Here is a 27,564-nt window from a genome sequence, read left to right on the forward strand (position 1 = left end):
ATATATATATATATATATATATATATATATATATATATATATATATATATATATATATATATACATAACACATATAGCACCTTTTCTATATATATATATATATATATATATATATATATAGAAAAGGTGCTATATGTGTTTAGGTATTTTAGTTTAAAACACTAAAAATCTAAAATAATAAACAGAATGTGAAGAAATAGCAATTATGATATTATGTCAGGCAAGTGACCATATCATGTGACCATATCAAAAAAAAGAGAGAAAGAAGTAAAAGGCTGCTGTAGACAGCAATTAACGAGTAAAAGAAGTCTGATGCTGAACACACAATGTTTCTTGTAGAGTGAGAAGTAAAAAGCCGTTGATGCTAACGCTGGCTATGTAGTGATAGAAAAAATGTACATATAGCGCCTTTACTGCAATAATTAATGCAGCAAAAACTTGTGAAGATTAACATGAACAATGAACAAATATAAGATGCATTTCATTTCATTTAGAGGTTTATTCATTGCTTTGACCAAGTAACAACTGTTTTTATAAAAGAAACTTTACATAAGAGCAAATTGGACAATACAAGGAGATATGCATTTGGTCATTGGATTGGAAATCCAGTCTCTATCAAAACAAATGAAAAAAAATCTGAATTTATATAACTTAACAATAAAAAAACAAAACTATGGTCACCACTTTCTTTGTTTTTACAAAGTCTGTAATAATAATTTATAGGCTTTATTACACACCGTTGCTTTCCATTTGTCAGCATGGTTGTGAAAGCAGGGTTTGTGCTGGAGAAATGCATGTACAGTACCAAAGTCTTGGCTGTAGAAACCCCTTTGTTAGTACTCATAGTGTCTTTCTTGGGGAGCGACTGCAGGTAGGAACAACAAAGGCTGCTCTGTTGTCTCTGAAGCCTCCTCCTCTCGCTCTGTCTCTTCCCAGCGAGCGGGTATCGTGTGAGGTGTGAGGGTCGCGAGTGGTCCAGAGGTTCAGAGGTGCGATTAGAAACACAAGGAGCGGGCCCGGCACTACCCCGCAGCTACCCTGCCTGGATCAGGTGTATAAAAAACACATGTGGGAGCCCACAACCCCCACTGCATAAGCAAATAATGCCTGGGGATTGGCTAGTGCGATTCATTTCATTATGCTTCCATAGGCACGCTAACAGGAATAATATACGGTTGTCCTTCATTTCTTTTACTTCTCATCACTTTTATGTAAAATCACATCCATCCATAAGCTTTCAATGGAGGCTGTGTGTTTTCTGATTGAAAACCAAGAACTGTAAGTGCAGCTTTTTGAAACAGTTTGCACATTCAAGACATAAAAAGGTCAAAAAGTCACTTTGTGCAGCTCCACTCCTCCCAAAAGTCCTTGACCATAAGCACAGTCTGGGTTGTCAAAAAAATAAAAACTGCACAATTCATGAAGGAGTGTACATTTTGACACACATAAACAGTACCTTGAAGATATACATAAAATTAAAAAGTCAGCACAGAGAGCCAACTTCAGTTTCTCCCATAAGCCCACCAGTTTGTGAACTTGGCATCCCTCGCCAGCAAATGTTTATACCATATGCACCGTACATAAGTACTTTCTATAAGAAAAAAAAAAAAAGAAAAAGATTCTTTCCATTGGATGACAAAAGAAGCTCTTAATGCGGTACGGTTAAGTAAAACCAAGTACAAAGTTCTGATCAAAAACAAAATGACCACACATATACAGACTGACAATAACAAATACTTTGAACACTTGCTTGGGCGACAAAGAGATAATACTGAAATGTATTTCTGAAGACAAACAGAAAAAGCGAGGGGGAGAAAGTCGACCTTTTAAGTCTATCCTCTGGCTTCTTGTAAACAGCAATTTGAATGTAATGCTAAACAGCTGAGAGGGCTGAGGATCAAAAGGCTGGGGGAGCTGGTGCTTTTTTCTATTCACTCCGGACTATCGTGTTCTGAGCACAAACATGTGAAAAGGCAACACTGTCCACAAAAAAACACTGATACTGCAAAGCAAAAACATCCCTTTTAGGTCATGGCATTCTTCTGTTAGAACAAATACTGTACTGAACCCTTAAAGCATTCCTGTGGATCTGCGTACAACTGTGTCACTGTGTGGATGAAAGGTGACTTCATTTGGGTCCAGCTGGGCATTTGTGCACGTTTCAGCAACTAAGAGCCACGATAAGAAAGGAATCCTTCGCTGGTTAATGAAATCCAAGGCTGAGATGTGGACAAGGTGGAGAACATTGGCTGCTTATCGATCTGCTGCTCACGTTAGAGGAACTTATCTGTGTATCCAACAGTTATTACTGGGCTGCCAGAAACAAGAGGCTGAGTGAGACAAAACAGTGTTCAGTTTACAGTCAAAATGAAGACTCCAGTCAAAACAAGAACAACGCCTTCAGAGAATTAATGTTGGGCAATTTCAGAGAGAGAGTGTGTGTCTGTGTGTGTGTGTGTGTGTGTGTGTGTGTGTGTGTGTGTGTGTGTGCTGTTTGAGTTCATCAGTGCCTCAGATGGTGAGCTCATTCAGTTCTTAAGGCACAAGCTGTTATGGTGCGTTTCCATTCACAAAATAAATCTCCTCAGTATCTGTACTTTGCATTGACCACAGTCGGCGAGTTATTTGTCTAAATAACAAAGGCACTTTGGCAAAATACACATTTTGTAGAGTAAAAAAGAAGAAATAAAAAAAAATCTGACTCATCCAAAAATAAGTTAACATTACAAAAGTGTCTTGTTTTAGGAAATACTGCAGTGAAACTATCACCAACACTTGTCTGTCGCTCATTAACCCAGCAAAGAAAAAGATAGTCAAGGCCTCTTTTGCACTTTTTTAGACACCAATAACAACCAAAAAGAATGAGAGTTCTCTTTTTGTTCCACACTTCCTCGCCTCAGACACCCCCTTCCTTAAACAACAGTTCTCTTTTCATGTCAGGGGAAGTTTATTTGGACTCTGGCGAGTTTGCTGAAACAGGAATGTTTGCTGGTTTGCATAGAGAGACGGGAGGATGACGTCAGGGCTAATATTTCTGCACCAGCGGCACTTTAACAGTCTTGATCTCTGCTATATGGGAGGATTTCTGGATGATGCAGCTGGTGGTCCCGGAGGCGCTGTCCTTCCCCTGCGCCAAGTTGGTCAAGGCCATGGCGGCGTTGATCTCCTTCCAGTACGTCTCGTCTTTTCCCTTCACCTTCTGCGCAGCTCCGACGCCACCGCTGCCACTGATGATCAGCACAACATGCACACGAAAGAACAAAACAGAGCATGGGGCGTTAGAGGTCAAGTTCAGCTAGTGATGAATGAAAAGAGGATTTTATCTGGACTGCAAGGTAAGAGAAAGTCCACTCACTTGTCACATTTACTCAATCTGTGGTCTGTGGTTTCTGAAAGCACAACAGGAAGAAAAAAGGTTAATTTTGCAACATTCTTTGGGGTCAGTGAGGCTTTATTGAAATCTAGAAGCACTCAGGAGGTGTGTGTGTGTGTATGCTTTTTGTGTGAGGTCTTGCATGTGTACACTCTGTCCTGCACAAACATGTGTTGCTCTGTTTTCTCTCTTTTCTCAGATGCTGGACAAAAAGGACTTTTTGCAAGAAGCCGTCAAGAAACAAGGTGACTAATAGGATCGAGTTGAAAGATGTTTCTTATGACTCATACACTCCATTCTCTAATATTTTGTTCAAAAACAAATGGGCCCCAGCCAACGTAATTGAGTTGTCTCAGGGAATCAGATTGAAAATGACTGAGCGTAAAAGATTTGAGTGGGAATGAAAAGGCAGCAAGTGAGTCAGTGAGAGAAAGATGGATGTCTGCTCTTTTTTTTCTCTTCAAATGGGAGCAATCTCTATCTCATATGTAAAACATTAGCAGGGAATAGCAAAGTCATTAAACAATGAAACCAAACTTTTCTTCAGGGCAACCAAGTGTGTTTACCTCAGCATTCTGTTCACTCAAAGAGAAAGACCATGTGCACGTCTTGTGTGTGTGTGGGTTAATTTGTGTGTGCGTTTGCGCTGAACCTGTCTTCCCTCTTGGGTCCAGCTCTAGGTGCGTTTTGCCCGGCAGTGAATACGATGACACAGGCTTGGCGTTTCATGAGGCATTAAAAGAGAACAGAGCATCTGGATTTTCTAGCTGTGCAGCCTCCAGGCGCTCTCTTTAAGTTAACTAAACACACAGCTAAGGCCCTGTGAGCTTTTAAGAAGTTCAATCTTGACCAGGTATAGCTGACTCGCCGACCTAAGAACGTTCAAAGAGGGCAAATTCTCTTAAAATCTCCATCATTGCAAAGGTACCATAGAGTTCGTCTTACCTAGGTCCTTTGCTCAACAATAAGCTCTTGCTCTCTTTGCATGTGACTTTTTTCATCACCCTCCCAGATGTTCCACCACAAACACATCGCCCAGGGACACCCAGTCTCCTGCAACCCCCACGCCACATCTCCCAGTAAAGCAAATGTCTAAACCTGAGCAGCCATTTTAATGAGCCCGTCCTTGCACCACCGTCACCGCAACACAACAGTCGATGGGCGTTCCTGAGCATTCCCTCCTGCTAATGAAAATCTGCACCCTTCATTTTCGCTGGAATTTCATTCCCATGGTTGTTAGAACGGACTGGAAAAGGTTGTGCGAGGACACTGTGTTTGGGGTTTAGCATTGTCACAGACGGCCACAGAGACGGAGAGCCAAAACTCCCAAGCTCCTCCTCCATCGGAGAAAGCACACACAGGATTTTACCGTTCTGCTTTGTCACCTCTAACCTCGCCAAAGCCCTCCATGGATTTTCCAAAGTTCTGGATCCAGTGTTCAGGGTTTTGCAAGCTGCCATAAGCACCTAATTATTCCCAACGCCTCACTCTGTTCCTCCCTTGTTTTCCAAAAATGTTCCCTTGTAGCGTGACCCACACTGACAGTACCGGGTTTGCATGGCCCCAGGCTGATGTGGGCCTGATTATGAAATTTCCTGTAGTTTTCCCGTTTGTTCTGTAATAGGTGTATTCCACAGAGAGAGATAGACTTCACTCTCCACTTTTTTCCCTTTCTGTTGATCGTTCTTAGACAGGAGAAGAGAGGAATGTGTGCGCACGTGTGTGAGGGAGATGAGGACATGATAACCCAGAAGAACAAACCACAGAATGAGATTTTAGGTTTTAGTGCGTCAAAGCGTTCCAACAAAATCCTCACATTCTCATCTGGCCACAACTCCCTGCTGTGCTATCTTTCCCTCGGCCTTTATCTTGCTTTATCAGCGAGACCTTTTTCCTTTATTGATATTCCTCTGGCCCTTCACCCTCCACTTGTTCCTCTTACTGCAGTGATTTGCTGTAATACCCCCTGATCCAGGTACTCAAGACCTGACCATTCCCATGTAGCCCAGCCAAAACAAATTCAATGTTTCCCATCTATGTTTTAATAAAGGGTGACTGTGCTATGTCAAGAATAAGCACTTCTTCCACTTTTTCAAAAGCAGTTTTAAAAAGCTGTTGATTTTATCCATCTCCTCCTCATCTCCTTTTTTTTAAATTCTATTTTAAAAGCATTTTTTAGCCTCCATTGTGAATATCAGGTAGATCCATGCAGACTGAAGGCATCCTCTCTGCACTCTATCTCCATTTAATCTCTTGATTGTTGCCAGTATTCCAAAACAGATTGGTCCTGATTAAAAATATGCACCATTCTCCATAATCACAGCACTGTAATTACAGGCCAATTACACTGTTTTCATGTGTTGTTTATGTTCCCCCAAGATATATTAGCTCAGTGTTTACGGCTGCGGTGCTCGGTGTATAGTTTGGTTGGTGACAGCCAAAAAGGTCAATCGCAGCGACATCAAAGACAAACAACATGCAGAAGAAAGTGTCTTTTTGTGTGTTGTGAAGTCACTGTGGGCTGCAAAGTGCAGTGTGTGAGTCTTTCCATCCACAGCTTTAAGTGTTTCCAGTGTCAGTGTGTGTGAGGCAGCCACTGTCCAGATGCTGCATTCAGAACATACAAAACAGTGTTTTCAGTGTTTCTGAAAGCCCAGGTGGAGGAGGTGCGGATGCAAAGTTGACCCAAGCCATCCTGATCTCCAAGAACCCCCCAGCCCCTGTTGGACTAAGCATCAGGCCCTGCCCGTGGGAACCCTGGACCCCAGGATCTGGAAATGCAGCACTGCATACAAAAACTCGATTTCCAAAACCCTGTGCCTAAAACATCTAAAACTCAGATTTTTTAAAACAAGAGCAGTGCCAAAGACTCAATAAATCACCAATAAATCACAGAGGACCTTTTATTATTTTCTTATCCTTTTTTCCCCGACTTTTTCTTTTCTTTTTTCTTTTTTTGCCTCACTACTTTTGCTACTGAACACTCAGTCCACTTCGCTGTTGCCTTTGGGCTTCACCGACAGTGGGGTTTCACGGACCGCCAAAGGGGAAAGCTAAGAAGTCTGATGGTTTCTGGCGTTGTGCTGGAAGTCCAAAAATACTAGCTCACTTAGCATCACCACGGGGTAATGGAGGGAGAGCAAAAAGAGGGCAGAAAAAGACAAAAAAAAAAAAAACCCTTGACAAGCTTTAACAAAACTTGGTGAAAATGAGGGAAAACAAGCAGGGGCTGACAAATTAGAGAGGGAATGAGGTTACACCTGTTAAGATGACTGTGGAGGAGAGTGGTTGACTATCATCATTACCATCTGGTGCTGTTGTTAGCAACATACAACAATAAACAAGGCAGGCCCTGTTGCACAAACCAAGGGCTGGGCTGAATTAAGCAGACAAACACACACGCACTCATTTTATATGAGATTTACATTTCAGGCTTTTAAATGACGGTCCTATTCTAAGTGACTTAGAACAAGTGTCAACTCTTAGGCCAAAAATGTTGCCATAAGTAAATCTTCAACGGCTTTACAATATCCCCATGACCTAAAAGGCAACAGAGGAAAGTGTTACATAAAATGTAACAGGTAAGAGAAAGGTTAGGATTTAAAAGAACAGTTGAGAGTTTGAGAATGTACTTACTGGTTCTTTCTGAGTTCAATAAAAAGATACCATTATCATTTTTACCATCATCAACAACCTAGCAATTAAATCATTTATTAACAATTATTTGAGTTGTATGCCACTGGGCAAAATGTGAACAATGAGTTTACTTTGACAGGAAAGAGAAGATTATTTTACCACTGGAGGAAGACTGAAAGTTGGACAGAGACACACACAACACACACACACACACACACACACACAAATCCAAACTCGATTGTTAAAGTAAGGAAATGATCTAAGCTGATTTCCTTTTAAGCACCTGATGAGAACCAGAGTTGTGTTGCAGACTTGACAATCTGCTCGTCGCTGACCTGTGCAACTGCAGCACAGGTCAGGATGAGAACAGATCACCATATCATTATGCAGCCTCTTTGTAGTCTAACACAGACAGTCAAGGTCTGAGAGTGAGTCAGGAGTTACTGTCACTGCAGGTGAGTCAGAACGCTGCTCTGGACAGAAAATGTATCATCTTGAGGCCACACTTTACCTCCAGCAACGTCTGTGTCATGATGCTCCTTCAAATTACTGAATGTGCAGCCATGTGACTGCATGGACCAGTTACTTTTAGCCAAAAATGTTTGGTTCTGACCAAAAAGGAAATGACAAGCACTTCAGGCAATGTACGGCGACGTCTATTGATGCTATCTTTGATTTGACACCAACCCAAGCCACAGTCTTGAGTATGAGGTGAGACACAGAGCGATCACTCATGCTTTTTGGGCTTCCAGATCTATCTTTTATATGTTTCTTTAATGATCTGTGCCTTTTATAATGTCAAGAAGGGTCTGTAAATGAAGTTAGGGATGCCTTGGCACTCTGCTGCCTTTGGTTCTGCCAACGCTACTTTTATATAACCCCTCCCAGGCATTTCTCTCCCTCTCTCTGTCTCTACGGGTGGTGAAAAAGTCTGAGTCTGGGACTCCAAAGAACCAAACTGTCAATTCTACTCAGTTAGCCAAAGACATCATACACGGCGTGAATTTAATGCCTTCTCCATTTGCCCTGACAACCCTTTCATCACTTAAAAAAATATTGAATAATTAGCTCTTACACTATTAAATAGAACATACACACAGTGACACAGCCAGACAGATACTGAGCTTCTGCCCAAAAATGACTCTCCCATCCGCTGCATTTCTTTTTCTGGGTTGCTTTTTTCCGTGTCTGCCCGGCAGATGACACACTGGTGTGGCTGTGGTCGGGGCAGATAACCAAGATCCAGCTATGAGGATTGCCTTGTGTCTTCTTGCTAGATGGAGAAATAATAACAGTGTTTCAGATGCTTAAACGCTGCCAGGTTGTCATTGTGTTTACGAGTGCCAGTAAACAGAGTGTAATCAGGGCCCCAGTAAATCAGCCAAAATGAGAAGAGTGTCTCGACAGAGAAGTAAATACGTTGTCATGGCAAGTGTGTGAGTGTCTTCTTTATGTGCTTGTGTGGGTGTGTGCATGGACTGCCAGGGTGTCATGGACAAACATAAAGAAAAAAAAAAAAAACCAGCCTCATCATGAGCAAAGATCAGGGTTTGAGATTTGGCGTGACAACAGATGATCGCATGAAAATGATCATCACAAAAAGATTGAAAGGGAGACAGTGATAGCATCTGGGGATCAGAGGGCTCATACTTGAAATACTGACTTCATGACAACAGGGACACATCGCTGATGACGAACAGATGAGTCTGTTATCACTGCTTTGGTACAACAGGTAAAAAAGAGACAAAACAGGCCTGACTCGTCTCCGCAGGCCCGTTTCATCACAGGTTTCTGAGTAACATCCTCGGGGGATGAGTGGCTGTTGTTTGCGGTGAACAAAACACACACACATCAGGGGAAAAAAAAAAGCAAAAACCACGAGTAAACATTATTCGGATTTTTAAGTGTTTTCATGTGCCCAAAAATATCCTTTTTTCGGGAGCTGGAGGCCAAATGATATGTTTGCGCTGCACTCACTGCATCATTATGTTGCAATTCTTCTCAGTGGTAGGTTGAATTGCCCTCTCACACTCATGGGGGATTTCTGTGTGTGTGTGTTCTGTGTCCTCGCTAGGTCACACCTCTGCTCTCTCATTAAACCTCACCCTCACTCTCTGCGCTCCTCCATCCCGTGGGAACACAATGGAAGCCCATTGTTCTAGACACGGCTCAGTTTTTAAAATGGAAACAATTTGTGTTTTATACAGACCAGGGCAGTGCAGCTCGGTTTCCCTGACTAGGCAGGCAGCTGTGCTTTCTGAATCTGATGACCTGATTGTGTGTGCGTGTGCGTCCCAAAAAGCTTTGGCGTGCTGATGATTTAAAAACGATCAGGTTGAGAGGGCTCATTATTCCGCACTCTTCCAGTTCTATGTTAGGGAGTTGCATATAAACAGTGTCTGTGTCGATGTTTGTCTGTTAACACTTCTCCGCAGGATGACGGCTAGAATGAAGACTGTCTCAGTCTGCTGCTGTCTTCTCTGTTTGCCTCGCACCCAGCCTCTGTTTAGTGGTCGGAAGCCAATATCCCATCTTCCAATGACAGAGGTTCACCATCAGGGTTTTTTTTCTCTTCTTTACTCTCAGTCTTTCTATCCACCTTTCCATTCGCATGAAGCTGCACCACAGCTTAATGCCAGGATTATACCTCACCTCTGCCAACTCCCAGTTGTTCCCACCATTGGACCAGCCACACCCTGAAGGACACTTCACAATGACGACTCCACAGTGTGCAAAAAGTGACTTCAGAGTATAATATGATCATCAATCCAGAAAAGGAAAAGGACACAGTTAAACCTGTCTGCTTCTATGGCTCAGACTTATTTACATAAAGCTCCACACTGTGGAGAAAATCTGTTGGTAATTTTGTAAAACTCTCATTCTGACACAAAGAGTGACCGTGCATTAACCAGGGAAGTGGAAGCATCTTTATGTGGGTGTGTGCATCTTTCGGTGCACCCACACACCACCACACACATGGATGCTTTGTTTATAGTACTACACCATCACCATCCAAGACCTCTCTCTTCAGTAGATTTTTAATAAAGTGAAAATAACAGCTTAGAACTGTTAAAAATTGCACTAAATATGTTTGAATGCCTCATGTGTAGAGATAAGCTATCAGATGCAGGACTAGGAGAACAAAAACAGCACGATGCCTGTCTCTCTGTGTTGTTTTTTAAACAAATGTCAGCTGATTTACTTTTGAATGAAACAAAAAAAAAATACTTTTAACCATTAACTGCACTAATCTGCACAGTGACATAACCTGTTGACATAAGGATTGAAATTAAACCCATATAATTTCACTTAATTCTGTAATTCTGATTGCTGTTAGTTCATATATCTCACAAATTATCTCACAAATTTGACATAAAAGCACTGTCTCCCTTTTCAATCGTTTTGAATTTGTTAAAAGAAATTCTAAAAAAAAAAAAAAAAAAACTTTTGGGAACCACTGGTCTGCAGTTGGCAGTAAGGGCTCTGGATTATCCAGTGTGACAGGGGACACTGATTTTGGAGAGTCATCTTGCTGTTGGGTTTTTCAAAGGAAATGTTTCAATTCTCTGAGGAGCAGAAATAAAATTCTCATCATCCTCATTGCACTGGCAGAAGTTTCAGAGAGAGACACTGAAATGAATCTCGATGGCCAGACAACACTAGGAGTTAGTGCAAAACTAGCGATACTTTTTGTAATTTGGGCCTAAGACAGCCCCTTAACAAAGTGAGGTTTGGCTGACTGCCCTAACTCTGGCAGATTTCCCTCATCTCCCTATCTCTGTGAGAAGAAATTCAAGGACACACACATTCTTACGCACGCACTCATTTCTTCCAACCACATGCTCTGTGTCTCTTAGTCACTGCCACCATGCTGTCTTTCTTCTCCCAACAGGCCACTGCTGGAGAAACTCAACTCTTGATCTGGATGGAACAAGTGCCTCCCTCTCCTCTTCTCAGCCCTTCCATACTGATTCCTAAAGCCCAACCTGAGTCCAGTGAGTCTTGGCAAAAATGTCTGTCTTGGAACTACATCCCCAACATCCTCCTCTCTCTGTCTTCCCTTTCTCCTTTCCTATGAAACTGTGGAAAGAGCAAATTGTAGCCAGTTTATCCACATTTTTGGATTCCAAAGATGAGGACTCCTCATCCATCACTGTCCGGGAGTGGCTCATTGTCACTGAGCGGCCCCGCGTTGAGCATTGTCTTTCCTGTTGCTCTGTGGCCTACAGTAAATTACACAACTGCTCATCAGTCAGCAAACTCAACATCAGAGTCTTAAATCAGCCACAACAGCCACTATCCCTCAACAACGCTGCTGTGTAAATCATCACAGTTGGGTTTCTCTTTGAGGAGGAAACAAGAGAGACAATAACGGCAAAGGAAATCCAGTTAAGTATATCTTGTTAGTCAAAAATATGAAAACAGTCATGATAGAAATCTTTTTTTTATCATGAACAACCATCACATTTTTCTACCTTTATACCCCAAGAAAAGAAATCCAAACATTCTTTTTCTTTTCCACATTAAGATGACTTTTCTTCCATTCACCTGGACGACTCCAGAGCTCCTTAAGTGCCACTAAACTCTCCAGGATTCAATAACTGTCTGGCGCTCGCTGTGACCTAATTCGAAAGGCCCTTAGGATCTCAGCTGCTGCTGTCAAACGCTACTGTTTTCATTGAACAAATTTCTAAGAAATGTATGTGTTAAACAGCACCTGACTTAGAAATAATTTACTTTACTGCTGCATGCCCAAAAGCCTCTGACTTAGATATCTGTTGATGGGAAATGCAATAAACAGTCGAAGTAACTGACAAGAATAAATAATTAGACTGTTTGGCTAGGCTGAACACATAAATTCTCTGTTTAGCCACGCCAGACATTCATGTTCCTCTCAGGGTGAATTATAGTACTAATGTTGGTGATCCCTTAACTTTGCTCAGTGCAATGATTTATAACCGAATACCTGCAAAACTAATGATATTCATACCAGCATCAACTGTACTTTGTGTTAGCATACTAACATGCTAAACTAAGATAGTGAACACGGTTTTTATCATACCTAGTGAACATCTGCATGTTTACATTGTTATTATGAGCATGTACCATTTAACTAGTACTACCCTATCTAAGCACAGCCTCACAGAGCTGCTAGCTTGGCTCTAGAGTCTGGGTCTTGTTAAATTCTGGGAGAAGTAATGTGCAGCATGCAAACAAAGGAGAGTAAATGGAAAAACAATAAAGATACCTTCTTAAATTATTTTTTAGCCTTGCTAGAAGTGGACTGAAATAACTCAACAACTGTTGCTGATGAATCGCCAAGAAATTTTGTGCAAACATTAATGGTGCTTAGAGAATGAATCAACTCTGGCAATCCCACTTTTAATCTAATTCCACCATTAAGTTGACATTTGTGGTTTTGAGTTGAATGTCTTGACAATTTTCGGATGGATTGGCATGAAATTTAGTACACACATTCATGTGCCCCCCCCGAATGTATTATAGTAACTTCAGTGACGCCTTAACTTTTCTTTAAGAGGCCTTCACTTGTCTGAACTTTACTTAACATGGGATGTTTGCATTTTCATCCTGAGAATTTTAGTATGCTGATGTTAGCATTCCGCTGACAGAGCCACTGACATGGCTGTAGATCTTTAGTCTTAATCAGAAACTCGTTAAAATTTAATTATTTAAGATAATGACATAAACATGCACATGCATAAAGATGCACTTTAAAAAAAAAAAAAACATATTAAAATCAAATTATTGGAAACTTGCTGGTGGCCACTAACTTGCTTTCAGCTATCTGTGCTTTTCCACATCAATAGAGGCATTGGCAAGCATTCTACACTCACCATCAAGCTACTGTACTCAGCTGTAACCAGAGTCCATAAAGGAGAGAACCTGAGAAAATGTACCACTGTCAACCTCGTGTAAAATGTCTGACCGAGATCTCTCAGTCTCCATCCGCAGAAACGTTGGGAGTTATTTGGCGTATAATGATCTATATGATATCGGACGGGGCGAAATCTGGTACTGAGCAAGAAGAAAAACATTCAGCCAGATTCCTGCCATTTAATATCCCATTAAAGGGTAATTTGGCATGAAACCCCTGGCATGTGTGATGGAATTCTACTGGTCCTTGTGTTCAATGAAATTCCCCACAGGCTTTGGCCTGTAGGTGTGTGTGCATGTGGGTGTTTATACTGGATGTGTGTGTGCCTGTGCTTGTATGAGGCCTGTGAATGGTACATGAGTGTATGTGTGTGTGTGTGTGTGTGTGTGTATGCAAGTGTGTGAGTCCTTTCAAGCCAGCAGAAGTTTAGTTTTCCACTGGGGTAAATCTACACTCTCCATCTCCTGCCACGTCTGACTGCCCTCTGTAGTCACAGATAACACTGTGGGCTCAGGCCGCGGCCACAACAGCCAACTGGCCCATTAATGGACTTTTAGCCAATGGTATGATGGTTGCCAGGCACGCCACTTTCCCTTTGACCAATCACAACTGTTTTACAGGCAGGAATTCAGCAAAAGAACGTGCCAAGAGACATCGCTCGTGCTCTTTCTTTCAAGTTCAAATTCTTTTCCTCCTTACTGCCTGAAAATGTCAGACATTTTGTCATTGTCAAAGAGAAACTAGGGGGAACATTCAGGGAGCTTAAGTCTGATTTATTCTGTCTTTTCCTCTCTGTATACCTGATATAAGTACTGATTTATGTGAAATATGCTACTCAGGGAAACATTTTTCTTTTATTATAAAAACACACCAAAACTATCTGTAAAAAGAATGTGTTCACGACAAAAATATCTGGAATGTGGAGCCCACAGGAGAAAAAACTACAGAGGAAATGATGCAAACCTGAGCTTAAAATTATTTCTCTTTCTCCCGCTTTCATTTGCTCTGTCTCTGTCGGCGAGATCAGATGTGGAATTAAAATTTCATTTTCTCGACTTTTCTTTGTTTCATTTCTTTGACTGGGCGATCGGAGCGCAGGGCCCCAGCAGGTGTTCGATCCCATGAGTCAACACCGCTTCAGAGAAGTTTCCATGTGTGGACTCAAAAGCTTCTCTTGCATGTAACAGAGTAACACTTCTGTAAAGGTGCCAGAGCCCGAGAAATCCAAGAGGGACACGTCAGCGCCAAGAAATTATATTAACCATAGAGATAAAATAGTTACTCTCTATTAAAAACAGCAGGCCAGCCAGGTGAATTAATCCTTTTTCTGGGATTTCTCTTATTAAAATCGGGTAGAGAGGGAGTTACAAGTCTCACTTGGTCTATCCATCTCTTTCTTTCCTTCTCCATCTGTGAGTCCCAGCAGGTGCGTCGCTGTGAAAAAGCCTGATGTTCGTTCAGGTCACAGGGTTTCAGGTTTTTTGATCAGGAGGACTGTAACCGTCGCAGTCACTGATGCATTTCATACAATCCCCGCATGCACACACACACACACACACACACACACACCACCCTCCTTCACGTTCAGATAATATGAAACACATTTGTCCATGAGAGGACCTTTGAATTGAACACAATAAAAACCTGCTCTTCCCCACACAAAGCCCCCCATCCTCCGTCACTCCATCATTTACACCTTCATATCCGCCCCCCCCCACGGGCCCTGTCCATGCTCAGCAGAAACTGAAAACATCACTATCGGTTATGAAGTCTGTCTGAACAAAGGGCCAGTGTTCTCAGCTGAAGAAGACAGATCTGACCTTGATTGTTCACGGCTCAGACAAGCTGTGAAGTGACACATTGTTAAAGCCCCTGTAGCATGCAAAGGGCCTGACACTAAATTTACAGCACAGGATATCAGCAGCAACTACATCACTGTGAAACACTTTAAGCTGGTTTAGCCTAAATTAAAAATTCAAAGTTCCCTGCTGCCTTGAATATATAAGTTATCCATCATGTATGTAAAAGAAGGTTTTATGGAGAGTTATAATCCTCAAATAATGAATGCTTGGATGTCTGTTAATAAACTAACTGAATCAATTCGATGAGTTAAGTGAGCACTCTGCAGTACTCTCATTCAACTCATTATTCTAAGACTTCAGTTCGTATTTATATATTCTGAAATTGTCTTAAATCAAAAACTAGATATTTGAAGTTGGATCAAACATGAAATCAATAAAACTTACATTTACATTAAGTTAATAAATGATCAGTTGATTATTCTAAATTCCTGTACAATGATTTACAGTTAGTAGATTCCAAACTGCAAAATCATTTTGCAATTCATACCAGATTTATCTCTTTTTTCAATTATTCAGTTTGGTTTTCATTCACTTTGAAGAGTTTACAGTGTTAAATCTTGCCTGAAATAAACTGTTGTCCAGCAAAGATGCCCTAAATAAAAACACGTGAAAGTAACAAAGTCTGTAAGGCGACATTTTTTAAAGGATTATTTCCTTTTAGCGACTTTTATTTCTTCCCATTTGGGCCAAAAATCAGTAACAGAGTGGAACATATTGTGCTGACCAAAATGAAAACAGGCAGAAAGGGGAGAATAAAACGGGAGCTTTGACTAAACCGGAGAAAGGCTTCGTCCCTGCTCTAGATGGTTTTTTTCATTGCGATAATAATGGAAAGGCGACAGGCATTAACTTTTGGATGTTATGCTGCCTTTGGAAGGAAACTCATCAATCATTGTGTATCTAAGAAAATTGACATTGTTCTGTATGATTCTAAATGTTTTACTTTTTCTCTTTTTTTTTAAGCCAAGGAAAAATGAACTTAATCTAACAAAGAAATGCATGCTTTCACATATTACATACACGCAATCTGCTGACACACAAACACAGCTTTGCTCTCTCAGCAGGACCTCATGGCAGGATCAAAGACATGCCAAACAGTAGTCTGAAAGTGAGCACGTTCCACATGGCCTTGTTGTGTCTGGCCTGTTAGAGCCTGGTCAGAGGAGCTGGCTGGGGGGAATTCCTCCTCTGCTCGGCTGGAGTGTGTGAAAAACAGCCAGTGTGCTTATGTGAGTGTGTTCGTGCGTGTCAAGTGACAATACTCAAGTGTGTGTGTTTTTGACACACTGCGATCTTGCTTAAATCTAATCTTTTTAAGGCTCCTCTTAACGGCATCTTTATTTTGGTAGTCACACGAAACACATTTAGCAACACAACCCCCATGTTAAATGAAAGAAGGGATGTGGGAGAAAACAGTGTAAGATGGCAGCAGCAGTGTAATACAGAGAGAGGGAGGAAGACGAGCAGAGAGGGAGACTGCTGGAAATAATGGACCAGCTGCAGGAATTAAAACAAAATGTGCAGATGGAGGGGACAAAAAAGGAACAAAAGCGAAGGATGTCGTGAGTGTGAGGGAGACTCTTGAAGGGAAAGAATGTAAGAAATGTGGCTCCTTACCAGCCCGATAAACAAAGTTCGCCTCGGCCTCTGAGGAGGATGGCGAGAGCAGCTCGTCGTCGTACTCGTTGGAGCTGAAGGAGCCGGAGTGGTTCCTCTTGCGAGCGTCCATGACGGCGTTGGCCACCATGACGTGGCGCAGCGAGTCATTCAGGTAGCGGTGCAACAGGCTGCTCTTGTACTTGGGCGGAGACACGTAGTCCTCAGCCAGTGAGGCAGCTTCGGCGGCTGAGCGCAGTCCCGCACCCATACCCATACCCATGGCCATGCCCACCATGGAGGAGCCCTCTTTCTTGATGACACTCTGGTACATGGGCTTGGTAAGCTCCTCGGGGCCGCTCTGTGTCCTCTGAGGGTTGTCACCATCTACAGCATCAAGGGCAAAATCAAAAAAAAAAAAAAAAAAAAAAAAAGATTCCAGTGATTAGATTTTTTCCAAAGATGCACTGCACAAATCTTCCACAGCAAAGTGTGTCTTTCTTTCATTTACACTCATATTGTCTTGCATACTTCTCCCTCTTTTTATTTTTCAATTCTTTTTTTTTTAACCGGGACCTTAAAAAACATTTACACTATATACACTTATACATATCTTATAGGCCATTTAGTTTCTTGCATTTTATTAAATATGCATACATTTGCATATTTAATCTGTCATTCTCAAAAAACACCACCCTTATAAAGTAATACACAGATTAACTGGATATAAGATCATAAGGATGACATATACAGTTATTATGATTTATCTAATTCATTAAAGTCAGTTCATTGTGTTCATGACACAGACCCTGTGTGCAGTACAATTTCCATTCAAAAGTCAAAATACTCATTCAAAAACTATGCCAATCAGCATCACTGCCACAGCAACCACATTTTCTGGGAGCAAATGTCTCTGCAGTTTAACTGACTTCCTAATTTCTGTGTATTGTATGTTCATCCCCACTGAGTCATAGTGAGGCGACTTCAAGCTAATCTTGAATCTAAATAGCAGGGCAGAGAGATTTCAGCCTCCTGCCCTCTTGTTGGCATCGCCTCAAGAGCAGAAAGCCTAGCCGAGATTTAGGACGCATTACCAAACCATAACGGATGGTAGTCGATTTCCTCTCCATCAAATCCAAGTTGCCCCTCTATTCCCCTGCAGAAATAAATAATTTCCAGGGAGCTGTGCAGCTGAAGAGATTGAATTAAAGTATGGGTCCCTACCTGATGAAAGAAACGGGGGAGAAAGATAAAACACCGTACTGAAAAACCAGATATCCTCTGGCAGGAGGGAAATCAGGGAGAAGTTCACTGCAGATACTGTCCCTGCCAAGACTGTAATTTTGTAATTTGGGCAGGTTGGACATTTGATTCAGTCTGGGCCAAATTAAAATTATAGCTCTCACATATCAGAAACACATGGAGGTAGTGCACTTGCCCTCCCTCCCCTGTGCTGTCTGAAGTAGAATTCAGCAAATGCTTAGTATCTCCTCTGAAACCACATAAGCGATCAAAAAAGTGTCATTATAGTTCCATGACAGTGTCCTTTTACATCTAGGTCGGCCACCTTTTTAAATAAAGCATGTCGCTTTTCACACCTCCATGACAGCATGTCCTGCCCAGATCAACAACTTTTTCAACTTTTTCTCTCTTGGACTTGCTACTGTAGCTACAAAACAAGCTGGACCATTTCAGGATAGTAAGAAGAATGTACAGCGGGTCAGTGGGGTCAGGTCTGGAACCATAAATAGACTCTGGAACAAAAGCATAGGCATAAAAAACATAATGGAGGGCCTTTTAGTGCGTGGGTCAGAAGTGAGAGCAGGCTGCGGATAGCTTCATAACCATAATGTGACAGGGAGAAGAGTCAGGGAGATATACAGAGCCTCCGGTGGTACAGTGGCCTGTGGCGGACACAATGCAAACACCATGCGCACATTCCTCTCTCAGCCACACGCTCGGCCTCTCCTCCTCAAAAATTTAATTAGAGATCACTGACACCACAGCTTTCTTCCCTTCTGTTCATTCTTTCACTGCGTGAGTATGTATGTTTTATCTATCTATTTTTTAATGTTTCCTGACCATGTTTTCTATGCTGTCACTGAGAAGAAAAAGGCAGTCCCTCGCTTGAAAATCAGCATGTGTGCATGTGTTTGCAGTAAATACACGGCTGACAGAGAGCTACTCATTTCCAATTGTAGGCTGGAAGACAGAGGTTGGCTCAGCGGGGTGTCTTAATGACAGCGTGTTGCAGCCCGCCGGCCTCGGCGTCTCTCGGCTGGGTCACACACTCGCCATTTATATACACCCAGAACATGGCTCTGCATAGCATCAGTCCGCTTTAGGTTGGGTAAAGAGGGAAATGGACTGGCCGGCCTTTGGCCTCATTTCATGTCATAATGCTAGATTTGACTTTTTGGGGGCACAGGAATGATGTAAAGAGATTTTTCTGGTCATTCTGTACAAAAAGCAGCAGGTTCACAACAGAGTATGGGACCAATTTATAATGGAAGTCAGAGACATTGTGATGTGATATCTCTGAAACGATCATCCATCAGATTGATGGATGGAGCAGTTACGCAAATGGAAAAGTTTTCCACCATACCTATGTCATTCAAACAAATTAAATGATTTTTAAATTGGACATATAGATTCAAGGATAAAACTGAAGCTTTTGCTTTCATCTTAAGTGTCAATAGAGGAGAACTGTAGAATAACTCCAAACTTACTTGCCCCCCCCTTATAAGCAATCACAACAAAGGAGGTCAAAGGTCACAAATAAAATTCAGAGAACTAACACTGCTGTTGTGCCTAAAACGAATGAGACGTGCTAATGATGATTTTAACCTTCTCTCTCTATGTATTTTCTACCACATATACTATTAACATTTTAGCTTCATTATATTTTGCCATGACAGACAGATACCAACCAGTACCCTTAATTTAACACAGGTTTGCTATATATCAAATTAATTGGTAGCATGTTATGAGTCATAAAACACGGGATCTTACACTTCTCATAATCAACTCAGAACATCTTTCATTAGACCCTCCTGGTGATGTAAACAGGGATATTTTCTCTCCTCTAGAGCCATCACATCATCCTTTACAATCATATATACAATGTACATATTGTTGGGTATTACCTCTGTCTAGTGGTGCATTTCCTCCCAAGAATGTGTGCTAAGTCAAATGACCACCAGCCCCCTGTTACACATTGACCCTGGGGTTTTCAGAGCAGTTACCTGTTTCAGCTGTCAAGCTGTGATATAGGTGGATTGTACTTTTGCAACACAAACTTTGTTAAAGGAACATAAAGAAAGAGCTGTTGCTGTAGTGCGGTCAGACCGTACCTTCTGAGCAGCTGTCATCACTGCTGACGCTGAGCCTCTCTGCGTTGCCCTGAACATATTTGTTGTAGAGTTTGATCCTGAGTGCCCAGCTCAGGTCTGGCTGCCTCACTGTGTTCTTCAGTCGCCTCCTGGCATTAGCAAACCAGTTGGAGACCTGAGAGAGAGAGAGAAATAGAAGGAAGTGGGAACACACAGCAAATAGAAACATATGTTATTGTTTTGATTCCAAACATCTCCACATCCATAGTAAAACAAAGACTATCCTTTATGAAAACGTCTGCTCTCTGCCTGCCATCAGTCTCATTCAGAAAACCAAGAGAGACCGAGGCAAAAGACAGAAACAGAGTCAGGTTGCAGAGCCGCTCTCTGAAACTGAGCTTTAAGAAACATCCCAGACGCTCCGGAGAGACACCCCGGCATGCATCTTTTCTGTATCAACACCATGCAGAAACATTTAACACCCTCCAAACGCCGGACAGCCAGCGAACGCAACGTTTCATTAACTAATGTTCCGACCGAGATGTACGTCCCCTGTGCTTATTCTGGACTCACACAGCCTCCCTCAAATAATACATTTTTTCCAACACTGTCTTCAAGATGCAATAAAAAAAGACACTTGAGCCGGCACTCTTCCTTTCACTGGGAAGGGAGACCATTAGATGTTATACTAGAATAACTTTTCATGCTCAATAGATTTCAAGCGGCTTATGAAGGGACTGGGACAGGGGCCTTATGCTAGAGTACTTATTTTTCTGATCCTCTCTTTCAGTATCATGTTTCTCGTTAACTAAGACCATCCCACATCCCTTTGTCTCGAGCCCAGCGCTGTGGCACTCCAGGGGGAAGGCGGCATCTAGTACATGTGGCTTGGCCGGAGGGGAGGTGAGGTGAGACGAGGCGAGGCATGGGACTGCTCGCTAATGAGGACTGGAGGAAAGATGGCTGTCAATGGGGTGAGAGAAAACAGAAAGGAGGGAGGAAGGAGGAGGATGGCACGCTTGCTCCGATGACACCAACAGAGATTAAAAAAGGGGGGACCGAGCAGCCAAACCAGCTCTTTCACCCGTGCCCTGTCTGCACTGTATGTACCGTAGAGGAGACGGCATGCAGGCACGGCGAGGGATTTCAGTGGTGATGGAGAGATGGCAGCGGCTTATTAGAACAAACTTTAAGGACACAATTCACAACATTTACATGGAAAAAAGGAGCTGTTTCGCTAAAACATGACAGATTTAGTTGCTTTAAACACCTGGTGCCAGGTGGGTGTTTGCAAGGAAAACTGCACAGGAAGTGATGCGTTTACATTACTGGCGGCAGCAACAGTGGTTTATTTGGACCAAACAGTGGAAGAACTGGGTAGTTCTTAGCCTCCATGAATGGATAGGCAAAGAAAAGAGTGCCACCTAGGGCTGCAACTAACAGTTATTTTAATCTTTAATCATTTGTTGATTATTTTTTAGTCTACAAAATGTGAAAAAAAAATGAAAAAAACACCCATCACATGTTCCCAGAAGTCAAGATAACATCTTGAAGTTGCTTGTTCTGCCTGAACAAAAGTCAAAAACCCAAAGTCATTACGTTTTTTTGTGATTTACAAAGATAAAAAACAAAGAAAAGTTGCACATTTTCATATTTGAGAAGGTAAAAAAACAGCAAATGTCAGACATTTTACTTTTTGGCAACTGATATTCTGTTGATCAACTACTCAGTTAGTCAACTACTTGGCTCAGCAACACAAATTTAAACAGAAAATCAAAGGACAATATGAAACCTGCAGCTCCCTTTACGGACATGTTTCATGTTGGAAAATGTGATGAAGATAATTTACCTGCATGTCATCACTCGCTCAATTTCAAGAAATCTTCCTGCTGTAACACTACTGCTGCTATTTGGGTGTCAGCTTTAATGTATGCATGTTTGAGGCTCTGTGTGTGTGTGTGTGTGTGTGTGCGTGTGTGTTCACAGCACAGCATCCCAGTGTCCAACACAAAGCATTCCTCTGCACTCTGCTCGCGCTCACCAAAACAAACAGCTCCATCAGGCCCCCAAAATGAGAACCAGATTAAGCATCGTGGCCGACGGCCCGAAAAAGCTGCCGCAGACTTTCTGAGGCCGTATCAGTGACCTTGACAGCCAGATGATACTGTACATACACAGCTGCACGTGCCAGACACAAAATACACTCATATTCACCACTGGGTTTTCCTCTAAGTGGTCAGTTCATCAGTCGCGAAAGTCGAGTTGTCCACTGTACCCCTGTACTATCAGTAGAGGGTGCAATAGAACTTAAGGCTTTTAAAAAAACCTGCTTTAGATCAGTGGTTCCCAAAGTGTGGGTTGGGATCTTTTTGGGGTCTCATATGAGGAGTCAAGTCAAACAAAAGAATATAAAAGAAGGAAATACACGACTGCCACACAAACTCTTTTTATTTTTCAAGATTTAAAAAATTCTGGATTATTTAAACAAACAAACAAAACTATATATATATATATATATATATAAAACTTCTGAGTGCTGCTAAGTAGACACTTTTTTTAAGTGGACTTTTGTTGGGAACCACTGACCTACATGACTCTAAATTTTACTTGCAACTGTCTCAGTTTTTTCACACTGTGAAATTAAAAAAATTAATGAACAAAACTGCCAACTGTAGCATTTTGAAGAAAGTAAAAATAACAATAACGGGTGCAATAGAACTTTAAGCATATGAGGAACCTGTATTCATATCTACCGCACAGTAGACCCACTGGTAATTTCCAGTCTGTGGGCTGGGACCTTCAAGGGGTCTGGAAATAAATATGAGGTAAAACTAGATGAACAAAAGAATAAGAAAGATGGATAGATAGATTTCTGCTGTATTTTTCCGAGTAGTTTCACCTTTCTAGAGAATTGATTCAACATGATAGATTTTGGTTGAATTTGCAATATGACAAGAGCTGAGAAGTAGAAACAACTTTTTTTAAGGAGTCATAATTTAAACAGTTCACAGCCACCGACATAAATGATTCCAAATTTTATTTATGAATACAGGTTTCACATTTCTGTGAAATAAAAAAAAAAATCGACGCAACTGCCAACTGTAGCATTTGGAAGAAAAGTAGAATTAACAATTCACCACTGCAGGAGTGTTGTAAAATAAACAGTTCAAGATGTAAAAACACTTCCAACTCAAACCTTCCTAATTGCAAATGCAAGTTAAAATCCAGCTTTTCAGACCTGATTAGATAGACACTAAACCACAGAAATCAAATTTCCCTTTTTTCCTCACCGATCACACTCATGAATACTCCCTCACTCATTTCTCGTATTCAGCATCACTTTTTTCTTACGAGCTGACGGGCGGCTCGACACAGTCTACAACAGTGGACTCACCTGGACCAGGGTCATTTGTGAGCCGAGGGCCAGCAGGATTTTCTCTGTCTTGGTGGGGTAGGGGTTGTCTCGGTGCTTGTAGAGCCACTGCTTAAGTGGCCGCGCCATGTCCTGCAGGGCCTGACGCTTGTGTCGCACTTTGCCACCGCTGGGACGACCCCTGTGGAGAGACAGGTTGAATAATGTTCAGACAGATACCAGACTGTACTTAGAACACACGGCAGGAAACTCTTATTACAGGATATGCATACAGAGACCTAAATACTCACAAGTGAATTTTAGAGCTTTGGGGTTTTAACATTTTTAATATAAACCTGGATTTTTTAAAATCTAGTTATTGAAATTATTATTCTTATTGATTTCTCCTTTTAACCAATAATATGACACAACAACAAATATACATGCAGGATATTGTTGTTCTCTGAGTCTAAGATGGAATGTTTGACATGTATACATTTTACATTTGTCATCAACATCAATCTCAATAAAACATAATACAAACAGAATTTAAACAAATTTCTCCTTTTTCAAATTAAGGTCTTAAAGTCGTAAAAGAGAACCGGGATTATGTTGTTTATTGAAGTGAACCAAACAATGTTATGCAGCTGAAAGTGGAGTCCTAAGTGGACCAGTGTGTTTTCTGAATTAGTTAGTCATGACATATAAAGTGAACACTGAAGCATATACAGTATGCAATTTTCTCACCCAACGCACTGCAATTGAGATGAGACACGTTGGATTAAAGGAGAGGAGAGACGTAGAGACACGGTCAGAGAGAGAGAGACTGAAACAGAGTCAGAGAGAGAGAGAGAGAGAAGGAGAGACAGAGAAACAGCCTCTCGGAGTTTATTTTTCATTACGTGTCCCACAAACCGCCAACACGTTGCAATGAAACAAACAAAAATATTTTGCTCAGGCGCACATTTTTGCCAGATTAACATTTTACACCCAGCAGAAGTGGATCAAGAACAATGTAGCTGGGTCACAATCACAGCCAAGCCATCACACAAGGGACTGACAAAAACCTGAAATTATACTTCTGGTTTTCCCTTACAGAAAAGAACTCTGACACATGTCCAGAGGATGCTATAAAAACATCACATTAGGACTATACCATAGGGTGGAGATTCAAAACATCTATATGAAAGAGTTCAACAACTCAGACACTATCAGCTCATACAAGAATACTATGGTGGTATTGCATATAATAAAACACCATAAAATATCCTGAAATTCATTACTGAGAAACACAAACACCCCCTGAATCCCTAAAGGAGTATTTTAAAAAAATGTTCACTGCAGTGCACCTAAGCAGTGTGTTGGTTTATTCTGAGCTGTGAAGGGTTCGGTCTCACCTGTGGCTCCAGGTTTTATGAACCTGTAGATGTCAGTATGGTGCTGTGCTGTGCCTCTCCCTTTATCTCACCAAAAAGCTCCACTGACTGCAGATGTAACATATTTTAGTCTAACCTCAAGTCTGCCTGAGGTCCATGTTCTACAAATATTTTCCTTGTAATCTAGATCGGTATGAACATCCTAAAGGACATTTTACTCTGTGTTCTGAACTTTTGATTCAAACACTCACACACACACAAACACACACCTCTTTAATAATTTAATGTTCTTCATTAGTCCTGATGTTTCCCTTAAGGTGGAACTCAGTCAAGTAAGTTCACTAATTCATAATACACTTCCTTATGACTAAAGGTTCCTCCTTCTTAAGGTCACTGCTATCCCCAAGTTGTCTCTCCTGCGTGCCCGCTAAACATTCAAATACTACATAAACATATAATATCAGGACGTGACCTTCTCTTACACCTGCTCCCTGTCACAGAAAAACAAAATACAATTTCTATTATTAAAATAGCACTAGGTCCTTATGTGATGACTAGACCACACAGAGAGTTGAAGGACGAATTTATTTATTGGAAACAGATGGAGACCTCTATAAGACACGCTACTGAACACGGCTGACCTACTTATTAATTTTAAGATTAGGTGTTAACATCAACACCTAAATGAATACCAGACTGGGAAAGAGCAAATATTAATTCCCTGATCCATCAGATCTTATTGCATTAAAGCCACATCACAAAAGTCCGACTGGAACACTAAATTAGTGTTTCCACATGTAAACGTTATTCCATGTGGATATTTCATCCGAGCGTAAAATGTGATTTTGTGCGTAGAAGCCTACATTAGCTACAGAAACTATTTAATCAGTCTGAAATGTAATGAATAGTTACCCATTATAACACAAGAAGGCTCGTGCACATACACAGATCACCAATATATCATTATAGGAGAGTGGCTCAAGGAGTCCTGTCTGATCCTGATATTTCTTCATCTGACTTCATTGTGCGCACTAAGTGGAGATATAATCTCTCAGCTCTCATAACGAAACCATCAGTGTTGTTCACTCTCTCACTGCTAACGTGTGCTGAGCGAAACAACCGTGAAATGGAGGTATTCCTCATCAGAAACCCCCTGTGGGGCTTCCCGGACTCCACTTAATCCACATGTTAATACAAGCCACACATGCTGACCAGCAGCGTTAAACGCAGCAGAATGCTCCACATACCCGCTCCGTCTGTGTCTGATGGCCTGGTTGTCTCTGATGGTCTGGTTGCTGGAGAGGAGGTCTGGATGTTGCCCGTCGATGACTTCTAGATAATTTCTGCTGCTCATTTCCACCTCCTTCGCCTTCTCCTCAAACAGGACCTGGCTGCTCAGCTTGTTAAACACGATGGTGTTCATCTTTGGCCAGATATTCCTCCGATTTCTCTGATGCGCAAAATTTAAAAAGGAAAAAAAAAAAAAATCTCCTCGGATTTGTCACAGTGTCCCCGTGTCTCTCCTGTGGAACAAGTGTGAATATTTTACAAAAGGTGTATTAGCACTGACTTGACAAACTGCGATATGGCCGTGACCTAAAATATGACCTTTGGTCGAGGAGGATCATGAGAAAAAAAATCATTTGACATCAGAAAAAAATCATCCGCTGACAAGAACTTAGCATTAACTCTAGACAACACACAGTTCTCACATAATTTGATACTTTGGCTCTGATGTGTGAGATTAGGTCCCCCCCCCACCCCATCACTCTGTGCCTGCTCATACAAATACACAGCATTAAACAGCCTGCAGCATATCTTCAGCGGACCGTGCGTAACTGAGCTGATGTGAGGCGTCATTATAAAGTCGCTCTCTGTAAACACTTACATCTGCGATTCCAATTCATAAAATACCATGAAGCCTAAAAATCCAAAGAGTTACTATCCCTCGGGTCAACGTTTCATACGGATATTTTTGGAGACAAGTAAAGAATAAATTTGGGAAGAGTCGGCGCAGACAGCAGGTCCATTCACAGTAATTTGGGTAAATAAATTGAATTTTGCCTGCGCGCAATAATTCCGCGCTACAACAAAACCCTATTCACAGGTTAGACCATTTATTCCCCTATTCAGCCTCAAAGCGACAGAATTCCTCTTAAATCTGTTTAATACAGTTTCACTTTATTTTCTATAAAACAACAGGGGGGGAGCAGAGAATTTACTACAGTACAATCTGCTGCACAGGCTCGGTGGTTTGGACTGTAAACACTTGATTTGGTTGGAAAAATATGTAAAATTCAAGCGTGAATATTTCTGCCTTTCCTCCCCTGCACTGCGGTCATTTGTCGCTATAAACCCTGAACGGTTTATTTTGGTTGGTACTCTCCCTTTTTAATGCAAAACAAACAACTCTAGAGGCTCAGATATTTGACAGTCTGTTTCCCTCTGCACTTTTTCATTTGAGCTTTCTCTGTAAAGGTAAAAATGTTGACACGGGGCACCATGATGTGGTGCCATCAGCAGCAGCCTGGTGCCAAATATGTACAGCACCATCTAACAGTGATGTCCACTGAAATGAACCAAAACTTCATACTGGCGGTATGTTTAGAGTCTATGTCTGTATCATATATCATATGTAAGTATCTCTATGAAATGTGCTCATAAAGACTGATGTCAGAGTAAAGAGCAGTGTAAATCATGTCCATTCAAAGTTGGGTAAACAGGCTTCAGACGGGTTTATCCTTCACTACATCCCTGCTCCAAACCTTAATAACCTGGATATAAAAAGCTGAACCTATCGGTCCATTCCTAAAACAATATTCAGTGTGTCAGTGTGTGTCGGTCAGTTACCTGTCCCGGGCCCCTCCTGCGTCTCTCTGTTGTGTATAACAATAATCCTGTTTCCAGTCGCCCATTCCCTGCTCACATGTTCCCGTCCTGAGATCCTGAGCTCAAACCACACGGACCGCCGTCTCCTCCTCCGCTTTATCCAGCGGCCTGCGCTGCACCGCCCGGGACTCTGAATATCTCACCCTGCTCATGTTTCCTAGTACACGGCCCGAGCCTGCGAACATATTGTTGATGGTTTACGCCGGTTCTGGGGCCGAGGCCAGCACAGGGAAGGAGAGGGGAGGGAGGCAT

General features: G+C 41.7%; 1 protein-coding gene across 1 annotated transcript; it reads right to left on the reverse strand.

Moving 5' to 3' along the window:
- Positions 1–479: 479 nt before the first annotated feature.
- Positions 480–27,523, reverse strand: mkxa (mohawk homeobox a). Its single transcript, XM_018698283.2, has 7 exons — positions 27,274–27,523; positions 25,671–25,946; positions 23,090–23,249; positions 19,717–19,870; positions 16,385–16,750; positions 3,356–3,389; positions 480–3,227 (listed from the first exon to the last, which is right to left on the reverse strand). The coding sequence occupies exons 2-7, from the start codon at positions 25,844–25,846 to the stop codon at positions 3,026–3,028; spliced, it is 1,092 nt and encodes a 363-aa protein (XP_018553799.1). The 5' UTR covers positions 25,847–25,946; positions 27,274–27,523; the 3' UTR covers positions 480–3,025.
- Positions 27,524–27,564: the final 41 nt, after the last annotated feature.

Source organism: Lates calcarifer, linkage group LG24, assembly GCF_001640805.2.
Source record: "Lates calcarifer isolate ASB-BC8 linkage group LG24, TLL_Latcal_v3, whole genome shotgun sequence".
In the NCBI taxonomy this organism is placed as follows: Eukaryota; Metazoa; Chordata; class Actinopteri; family Centropomidae; genus Lates; species Lates calcarifer.